Below are 10,359 nucleotides of genomic sequence, written 5' to 3'. Positions count from 1 at the left end.
AATATAAATTTAGTGTAAATATATATATATATATATATATATATATATATATATGAGATACAAAAACGATTTATTTTCAGAAAGACTGTAGATTTGCAGTATGACAAAAATAGAAGTGGGACATTGATCAACTGAAAGGTGCATTGCAACGCATCTGGCACTTCCATTGTAGACTGTTTTGTGGAAGTGATCTACTTTTCAATGTGCTGCACACGTCCCTGTGTAGACCCTGTAAAATGTAATGTAAACCTGATCAAATGAGAGTATTAAGCTGTTGTTTTTTTGCAGAGTTCTCTGAGGCAGCTGCAGCAGGAACTGGCTGACTGTCTGAAGAAGTTGTCCATGTGTGAGGCTTCTCTGGAGGTCAACACACGGTACCGTAATGATCTGGAGGAAGAGAAGGCACGCACGCTCAAGGACATGGACAGATTGAAGGGAAAGGTAACCATTAATCTTCTTATACTTCCTGAAAACCATCCGATCAGCTTGGTGTCAATCATTAAAAGTGCAATCTGTATTTAACTGGAGTAGCTTCATTCTCAGGAACAATAAATGTTAATTTATTGATTTCAGCAATATAAATAATTGGGGTCACCACACTACAAGTCCTTTCGTTTGAGTTGTTTGCTTTTATACTTTGTTTGTGTTCAATTGCAGCTGCAGGAGTCTGAGGAAGTGTACGTCCAGGCCGAGAGACGCATCAGCCAGCTGAAGAGCTCTCTGGACGACAAGGAGCGAGAAGCCTGCAGTACCGCTCAGAAACTAGGGGAGGCGCTAGCTGCTTCCACAGGCAAAGAGCAAACCATTAAACAGCTGGAGGAGGCAGTGCAGAGGTACCATTAATTCTGTAAACTGGGTCCACAAACACTCACTCATTGACTTCATATGATACATGTCACACGGTAACAACAATGGTACTGATATAAGTGACGTGAGGAATTAAAATCACAGTTTATTACAGAAAAAATTGTCTGTATGCATATATATATATATATATACTGTATATCAAGTCAATATATCTCGTGAGTATATTTCTTGCAATTCTGACTTGATTTCTTAGAATTGCGACTTTATTTCACGCAATTGTGAGCTATAATATGTAACTCCCAATTGTAAGACAATAGTCTTTTCCCCTCAGAATTAGACTGTATAACTCGCAATTGCGATTTTATATTTAAAAAAAAGTCAGAATTGCAAGAAAAAAAGTCAGAATTGTGAGATAAATAATATAATAAATTTGTAAAAATAAATAATAAATAATACAAAAATTTATTCAGTGACAGAAGCGGGCTTCCCTAGTAATTCCATTTTCACAAAAATGATTTGAAACTTTAAAGTAGACACTTTACTTGTATTTAGGGATGTAACGATTCACTCAACTCACGATTCGATTCGATTCGCGATTTTGATTTCACGATTCGATTAAATGTGTCCTTTTATTATTGCTTGGACAAAATATTGTACGTTTCTTTGTGAAATTGAAATATAACACTATAATAATATACTAATATAGCACTTGTATATTATTGCTCTTTTGTTGGTTTTGATTGCTTCTATTGTCCTCATTTGTAAGTCGCTTTGGATAAAAGCGTCTGCTAAATAACAAAATTTAAATATAATGTAAATGTAAATAACAAAATTTAAAAATGAAACTAAAACTGCCAGTAGGTGGCGGCAAGTCACTGATTTGACCACTGAATAATTCATTCAATTGATTCGTTTTACATATCTAAGTAGTAATATATTGCATAATATTAAGTTATTGAATATGAATATTATATGAATATATTTATATTCAAATAATGTCATTTAGTGCATGCCATTAAGTTGTTGTATATTAAATTTACATTAATTTAATTTGAACATTGAATGAATGCATTTATATTCATATTTACATGTTTTTGCATAAAGAATATTCTATTATAATAATATTATTAATATAAATATTTTATTAATATATTTATATTTACATATTTAAGTAGTAATATATTGCATAATTTATTGAATGTGAAAATTATATGAATATATTAAGATTCATGTTCAAATTCATATAGTAGTGCATACTATTAAGTTAAGACATTTACATTAAATTAATATTTATATTATTTAATTAAAATGAATGTCTTCTAAATATATTTATATATTTAACTATTAATTTGTTACATAATATTAAAGTATTTAATTGGAAATTAAAAAATGCATTCAAATGAAGCACTGTGTTCCTCCTCTTACATCCATCAGCTAAACAACACAAAGTGTCCATCATTATTAACTGTAATCATCTACTAAAATATCTGTTCATTAATGTGTGAAAATGGTTCATGTGATTATGATATATCTACAGGTTAGAGATCGAGAACGCCAGACTGGAGGCCACAGCCAAACAGCAGACCAACCGCATCGAGGTGCTTCAGAAGGGCGTTCAGGAGGGCGCTGTGGTGAGTTCTCTCAAATATCACTCATTTAACCACTAGTTTGTGAAGAAGAAGTGTCCTGACTCAACTGATAATGGTAGATTTTGACATTAATCCTGACAGAGCCTCGTTTTACCCTCTTAAGTCACCTGAGCTTCACTTTAGTTGAACTCTGTTTAATTGTGCCAGTGCAGAATGAGCTGACTGTACATGTGAGTCGGTTGGAGAGGAGATTTCATGTAAACTGATGGTGTAGTCATTCTTTTCACAGCGATCAGGCTCATCACCTGGAGAAGGGGTTGGTATCAAACATCTAGCTGTGATTCTAGCAGTTCTTTCTTTACTGTGAATTACAGCTCTTCAGGACTTCAAATCTCACTGTGATTTACACTTGAAATGAACAAGAAACAAAAAAGTGTCTGTATTCTTTATTGCTTTCCTTTAGTTTGGTTGTTAGCGGGGTATTTTCTCTGTTTTGGTGGTGGTCTGTTTGCGGATTTGTTTTGATTTGCATTGATTGTAAACTCTTTCTACCTTCTGCATTTCTGGTTTCTGAGATCTAAAGTAGATCTAGATCAGCATGAAGTACTTTGCTGAGAGAGTGATCAAGGCCCTGTTGTGTATTGACATCTGTGATTGTTCTCAGGTCAGGAATCGTTTGGGAGATATTGTCACAAACCTGCAGAGCAGTAAGATGACGCTAGAAGAACAACTCAACCGAGAGGTGAACTTTATGACAAACATGTGTCACGTTGAGCTTCAAAGTGCATCTAAATGCAATAGATGAAGAGAGGATAGATTGAGAACATTTCAGTTTATTCATAGCAGTGTTATTTTAGTAAATTACTATTAATATTTTAAATTAGATTTTATTTTTAGGTTTTCTGATTCATTTTAATTTTAGAGAGTTTTAGTAATGTTGTTATTAAAATAATTGTATTTTTAGTTGTAATTTTTTTAAAATATGTATATATTTTTTTAAATTTAATTTTAGTACTTCACCTTCATGAAAATGGGAAATGTTGTTGTGGCAACTAGCTAAAATAAAATAAGTTTAATTTGTACTTTAAAATTTTTTAAATTTATTTAGTAATGAAAATGTTTTATTTTTTTTAATGTTTTAGTCTTAGTTTTAGTTAATGATAATAGCCCTGTTTCGTAGTGCTACAGGAAAGTATATTAACTATTTGTTTAATTGAGGTTCTCCTCTCCAGGTACAGAAGCAGAGTATGCTATCCCACAATGCCCAGGACTCACAAGCACTGTGGGAGGAGGAGCTAAAGAGCCGCTCACGACTGGGACTCCGCCTCTCTGAGCTGGAGAAAGAGAAAGGAGAACTGACCAATCAGGTGCCAGAAAGACACAATGTCCATCCGAAATATGTTACATTAAATTACAACAAATGATACTTTTCAACAAACATAACGTTTGCATGTTCACAAGTGGTAAAATGTTTAGTGACTTAATCAAAACAGCTCGATTAGCACATGAAAATAAATAATTTACATGTAACATGTCCATGAATGTTTGTTGCTTTAGTTTGAAATGTGTATATAAATGCACTATTTAAAAGTTTGGGGTCTATTTGAATGGAATAAATTAATACTTTAGCAAAGATGCATTAAATTGATCAAAAGTAACAATAAAGACATTTATAATCCCAAAAATATGAAGCAGCACAACTGTTTTCAACTGATAATAATCAGAAATGTTTCTTGAGCAGCAAATCAGCATATTAGAATGATTTCTGAAGGATCATGTGACACTGAAGACTGGAGTAATGATGCTGAACATTCAGCTTTACATCACAGGAATAAATTACATTTTAAACATATTCAAATAGAAGAAGTTATTTTACATTAATTGTGTAACAATATTTCACAATATTACTGTTTTTGCTGTTTTTTGATCAAATATTTCAGCCTTGGTGAGCAGAAGAGAGCTCTGTCAAAAACATAAAAAAATTGCACCGGTCCCAAACTTTGAATGGTAGTGTATGCACTATGCATAGGGGAAAATATTGTTTAAAATATTATTAGATGAAGTATTTAATGTCACACAGTGGAACACACGCCAAAATGGTTTGAAATGTCATGTCAACAACCCAAATATTGTATTAAACCTCTATTATTAAGCTTTTAAGAACAAGAGTGTCACCTGCATCCTCTCTCTGTGTTTCAGATGGAGCTCGAGAAGAAAAAGGCCAAAAAACTAGCCGAGCAGAAGAAATCTGTGGACACGCGTCTGGAGCAGGAGATGAAGAGAAACACTGACCTTCAGAAAGAAATGTACAGGTGACCCTTTAACCTTTAACCCCGACCGCTGCAGCTCTACACCTGTAGACGTGTTTGAGTACTAGAGAAGCCGGCAATGCGGATCCTCCTGCTTGCGAATCTGTGAGATACATGCATGAAGTGCGTATGGCTTTTTATATCTTACATTTGTTTAATTCACAGAGGACTGACTCCAAGCCTGTCTTTTTTGCTGCTGTAGTGCTGTAGAATAACAAATCCATGTGTAGTGCTAAAGACCTTGATACAGCATTTGAAAAGTGATGTATTTCCATGTTAATTAAATGGTGAAGATAAGAGGGATCATTTGAAAACCAAGTTGTTTCACTGGTTGAGCAGGTTATTTCATTTTAGTGAAAGATTATAAAAAAATCACAATCACAAGACCTTTATGTTGACCAATATATACAGTATATATTACTTATATACTATCATATAATTTATTAATATTTTGTATATGTTTATATTTATTGATAATAGCCTTTTGTTTTTATATTTTCATATCTCATTTTAATTTTAGTTTAATGTCCCCCTGTAATCAAATATTTTATCCTTTAAAACTTATCTTTGATCATCAAAATGACATATTTAAATGTTTTTTCTTGTGAAAATAATTTTCTCATGCCTTAAAATAGCTTGAATGTAACTCTACACCCTTGCCTCATTTACTATACGCTGATCTATGAATATGCAAATTAGTCCCGCCTCTACTCAGTCACATCAGCCAGCGCCTCCTGATCCACTGAACTGTAGTAAACACAAAACAATGGCATACACGGATAATGACTGATAAAACTATCTTTTTACTAGCGGACAACTACAGTGAATACTGTAACATTCGTTAAAGTTACTTACTTGAAGATGTTGTGTCCTAAAATGCCTTGAAGACTCAATTACAGCTGTTTGTGATGAGATGGTCCTCACTGCAGAACACAAGATCCAGGGGGCGAGGTTGGATCCAGATCCAACTCCTCCCACCTTACATATACCTAAACCTACCCGTCTCCACCCCCTGATCCCTAAACCCACCCATCTCCTACCCTAGATGTGGATCCAACCCCGCCCCCTGGATTTATGTTCTGCAGTGAGGGGCTACTGTTTGTGATTGGTAATTCGCGCCCGCGAGCATACGCGTGTGAAATGCAGACGCCGATGCGGGAGAGGTGGGTCTGACTCCGGGCTACTTTTACACTGTTGCCACGGGTTATAATGCAAGTTAGCGGTTCTAAATTCACATTAAACCACAGCTTCATGGGTTTTTTGCTTTAATTTATTTTTGGTTTTGTGCTGGTATTGTTATATTTTGCATGCTAGTGAAGGAATCTATCCCTTGACGTGATTGGTTATTGGATTGTGACGTAGCAAACCGAGGGCTGTTTCAAACCGCATTTCTGGGACTGCCATTGGGAAACTACAGTTTTAAGGAGAAAATACTCAGCAATGGTGTTGATTAATAGATTGGCACATGGTTTGTCTAAAAGTATATTAAAAACACCACAAATAAACAACATAAAAAACTTGATTTTCACTACAGGGGGACTTTAAGTAATTTTATGAGCTATTGTAATTTTTTAGCTTGTATTAAATAATTTAAAAAATTGATATCTATCTATCTATCTATCTATCTATCTATCAAAGGGATAGTTCACCCAAAAAATAAAAATTCTGTCATTAATTACCTTCATTGACATAAGTACCTATATCTCATGGTTTAATTGACTTCAAATGCAAGCAGAACAGTGTTATTTTCAGTATTATTTATATACTCTATTATAATATGTATTAATATATTGTATATATTAATATTTATTAATAATAAGCTTTTGTTTTCAGTTAATTAAATTTTAGTTTAAGTAATTATTTGTGTGCTTTCATAATTTTTATTAGTTTGTAAAAAATATTTCTATTTAGCTTGAATTATTTATTTTTTGTTTTAGTTTTAGTCATTTTAGAACTTATTTTAATTTAGCTGCTAAGCCAGCATTTCTAATTCTTCATTTAAGTTTTGCATCTAATATATTTTATTTTATTTCAAATTTATGAAAAAAAGTAATGGTTTTAGTTTTAGTTAACAATAACAACACTGATACAGAATGTCTCTAATTTCAGTATATCTTACTGTGTGTGTGTCAGGTTGAAAACTCTGTTGAAGACTGCTAAGAAGCAGCTGCGTGAACAGGGCGGTGGACAGCTGGACTCTCCTCTGGGCAGCTTCAGAGGAGACATGAGCCACCGGCTGGAGGCAGAGAGCGCCGTCAGCAGAATGAAGACCCGGGTACAGTCTCAGATTTAGGATTTTACAGACATTTGCAAAAAATTTTGTCATATTTAAGACTGTCAGATCAGATTAAAGTATGCAAACTTGATTGAGTCTCTGATTTCCTCCTTTTCTGCTTGTCTCTAATCCTGTGGTCACCCTTGCTCTGGCGCAGGTGGATGAGCTGCAGTCTCAGTACGAGCGGGAGGCGTCGCGCTGCTCGCGGCTGGAGGAGGTGAACAGACAGCTGAAGCTTTAAGTAATTTTATGAGCTATTGTAATTTTTTAGCTTGTATTAAATAATTTAAAAAATTGATATCTATCTATCTATCTATCTATCTATCTATCAAAGGGATAGTTCACCCAAAAAATAAAAATTCTGTCATTAATTACCTTCATTGACATAAGTACCTATATCTCATGGTTTAATTGACTTCAAATGCAAGCAGAACAGTGTTATTTTCAGTATTATTTATATACTCTATTATAATATGTATTAATATATTGTATATATTAATATTTATTAATAATAAGCTTTTGTTTTCAGTTAATTAAATTTTAGTTTAAGTAATTATTTGTGTGCTTTCATAATTTTTATTAGTTTGTAAAAAATATTTCTATTTAGCTTGAATTATTTATTTTTTGTTTTAGTTTTAGTCATTTTAGAACTTATTTTAATTTAGCTGCTAAGCCAGCATTTCTAATTCTTCATTTAAGTTTTGCATCTAATATATTTTATTTTATTTCAAATTTATGAAAAAAAGTAATGGTTTTAGTTTTAGTTAACAATAACAACACTGATACAGAATGTCTCTAATTTCAGTATATCTTACTGTGTGTGTGTCAGGTTGAAAACTCTGTTGAAGACTGCTAAGAAGCAGCTGCGTGAACAGGGCGGTGGACAGCTGGACTCTCCTCTGGGCAGCTTCAGAGGAGACATGAGCCACCGGCTGGAGGCAGAGAGCGCCGTCAGCAGAATGAAGACCCGGGTACAGTCTCAGATGCAAACTTGATTGAGTCTCTGATTTCCTCCTTTTCTGCTTGTCTCTAATCCTGTGGTCACCCTTGCTCTGGCGCAGGTGGATGAGCTGCAGTCTCAGTACGAGCGGGAGGCGTCGCGCTGCTCGCGGCTGGAGGAGGTGAACAGACAGCTGAAGGAGAAGCTGTCGTCTGTGAAGAGCCTGAGCCGAAGCCACGAGCAGCTGGAGCGCAGCAAGAGGCAGCTGGAGGAGGAGGTGGCCAGTCGGCGGCGGCAGCTGGAGGCCGGTGTGATGGACCAGAGCCAGGCCGAGCAGTACCGCCGGGAGACGGAGGAAAGAGCCCGACAGGAGATCCGACACAAACTAGAGGAGGTCAACCTCTTCCTGCAGGTACACAACAAGAGTCAGAGACTCAACATGCACCAGAACACATTCACTTTAACCTTGTGTTTATTGTTGTTACATATTTGTGTGCAAAGTCCAAAGTAAACGATCGTTAAGCACCAAATATAAGTGAAAAAGCAAGTTAATACAAAACCGTTATTGGCCCGTTTCAATCGCATAATGCGAAAATGATGTTCCTTTGCTTCTTTATTTTATTTTTTATTATACATTACGTACAGTTTTTAGATATAAAATATTATTTTAAAAACTGTTATTGTTATTATAAAAACTGTTACTGTTATTTTATTATTTATTTTATATATCTAAAATATATTATTTTATTAAATAATTATAATAATTGTATTTTTTATAAAGTTTTAGACACTGTTTCACGCAGGCATTATATTTTATTTTATTATAGTTTTTTCATTTATTATTTTAGAATTTTATACATTTTTTAAAATATAAAATGTATTATTTTATAAAGATAATTATAATTATTTTGTTTATTATAAAGTTTTAGACACTATGTTTCACATAGGCAGCATTTTATTTTATTTATATAATTTTTTTATAATATATATTTCTAAAATATAACATAATTATTATTCTTTTGTTTATTGTAAAAAGTTTTAGACACTTTTTGTATGTTTCGTCAGACGCAGGCGGCGTCTCAGGAAGCTCTGGAGCAGATGAAAGCTGCTAATGAGGCCAGTCAGCGCACTCAGCAGGAGCAGCGCATCAGGGATCTGGAGGGAGAACTCAGCCGTTTACGCAGCATTCAGCAGGACAGTCTCGTTCAGAGAGACTCCAGCCACACAGAGTTGGAGCGCTACAAACAGCTGTACAGCGAAGAGCTCCGCCTCCGCAAGAGTCTGGCTGCCAAACTAGAGAGGTGAGAGGCATCATGGGAGCCTGTCCTCAGAATTATATTTAGAAATATATCTTAATTATAACCACAGGTTAATGACATTTTTCAGATTTAAAAAAAAATAGTTTAATGGTGATTAATGGCAGTTAATTATTTAAAAGCATATCAGGCACAGATATGCTGGTGTCCCTCAGGGTTCTGTTTTGGGCCCACTGCTATTCATCTTCTATTTACTCCCTCTTGGCCATATTTTCAGGAAATATTGTATCCATTTTCACTGCTATGCCGATGACACCCAGCTCTACCTGTCTTCCAAACACTCTAGCTCTTTTCCTCCACCTTCCTTGACCAGATGTTTAGCTGAAATTAAAGATTGGCTTTCAGCCACTTTCTAAAACTCAACAGTGATAAAACTGAGGTCTTGCTCATTGGTACAAGATCTACTCTCAACTCTGACTAAATCTGATTGTTTTTCTGTGGATATTGATCATAATGCAGTTTGTTCTTCTCAGCAGGTCAGGAGTCTGGGTGTCATTCTGGATATCACACTGTCCTTTGAAGCTCATGTTAATAATATTACGCGTACTGCATATTTCCACCTGCGTAATATTAATCGTCTCCGTCCCTCTCTCACAACGAATAATACTGTTGACCATGGGTGTTTAGAAAGGCACCATTAAATAAAATGCATTATTATTATTATTATTAAATTCACCTAGTAAAACTAAAAAAAAAAAAGGTAAAATGTAAATAAATATTATTTCAAAACATATCAAGGTGGTTCCAAAAATTGTAGTTTTAGTAAGTAAAACTAAAAATAATAATACAAATGAATTAATAATATAAAAGTCATAAAAATAAATAAATAATTAAATATTATTTCAAAACATATGAAGGGAGACACACAAAATGATTAATTAGCCACATAAAAATTTTTTTTAAATAAAAATACAAATAAATTAATTAAAAAAAAATCGTAAAATTAAATTCTATACATAAGTAATATTTCAAAACATATCTCAAAAACATAGTCAAAGAAAATTGATATATTTACCAAGCATAACTAAAAATAATAAATACAAATAAATTAATTAAATAAAATATAAATAAAAGTCTCAAATCAATCAGTCAATCAATATTATTTTAAAGCATATCAGGGGAG

At 33.8% G+C, this 10,359-nt stretch overlaps 1 protein-coding gene across 1 annotated transcript in view; it reads left to right on the top strand.

Annotated features, from left to right (window-relative positions):
- LOC107754329 (ankyrin repeat domain-containing protein 26-like) overlaps positions 1–10,359 on the top strand; it is a 29,636-nt gene that overhangs the window by 14,571 nt on the left and 4,706 nt on the right. The window contains exons 20-30 of the mRNA XM_016570734.1: positions 289–441; positions 658–833; positions 2,345–2,438; positions 2,686–2,712; positions 3,061–3,138; positions 3,629–3,763; positions 4,596–4,708; positions 6,839–6,980; positions 7,138–7,197; positions 8,102–8,332; positions 8,986–9,221. Of these exons, the coding sequence (XP_016426220.1) occupies positions 289–441; positions 658–833; positions 2,345–2,438; positions 2,686–2,712; positions 3,061–3,138; positions 3,629–3,763; positions 4,596–4,708; positions 6,839–6,980; positions 7,138–7,197; positions 8,102–8,332; positions 8,986–9,221 (1,445 nt within the window). The remainder of the gene's footprint in view (positions 1–288; positions 442–657; positions 834–2,344; positions 2,439–2,685; positions 2,713–3,060; positions 3,139–3,628; positions 3,764–4,595; positions 4,709–6,838; positions 6,981–7,137; positions 7,198–8,101; positions 8,333–8,985; positions 9,222–10,359) is intronic.

This window comes from Sinocyclocheilus rhinocerous, unplaced genomic scaffold, assembly GCF_001515625.1.
Source record: "Sinocyclocheilus rhinocerous isolate Xijiao unplaced genomic scaffold, SAMN03320098_v1.1 scaffold561, whole genome shotgun sequence".
NCBI lineage: Eukaryota > Metazoa > Chordata > Actinopteri > Cypriniformes > Cyprinidae > Sinocyclocheilus > Sinocyclocheilus rhinocerous.
The sequence above is the reverse complement of the archived record's forward strand: the minus strand, read 5'-3'. Positions and strand labels throughout refer to the sequence as shown.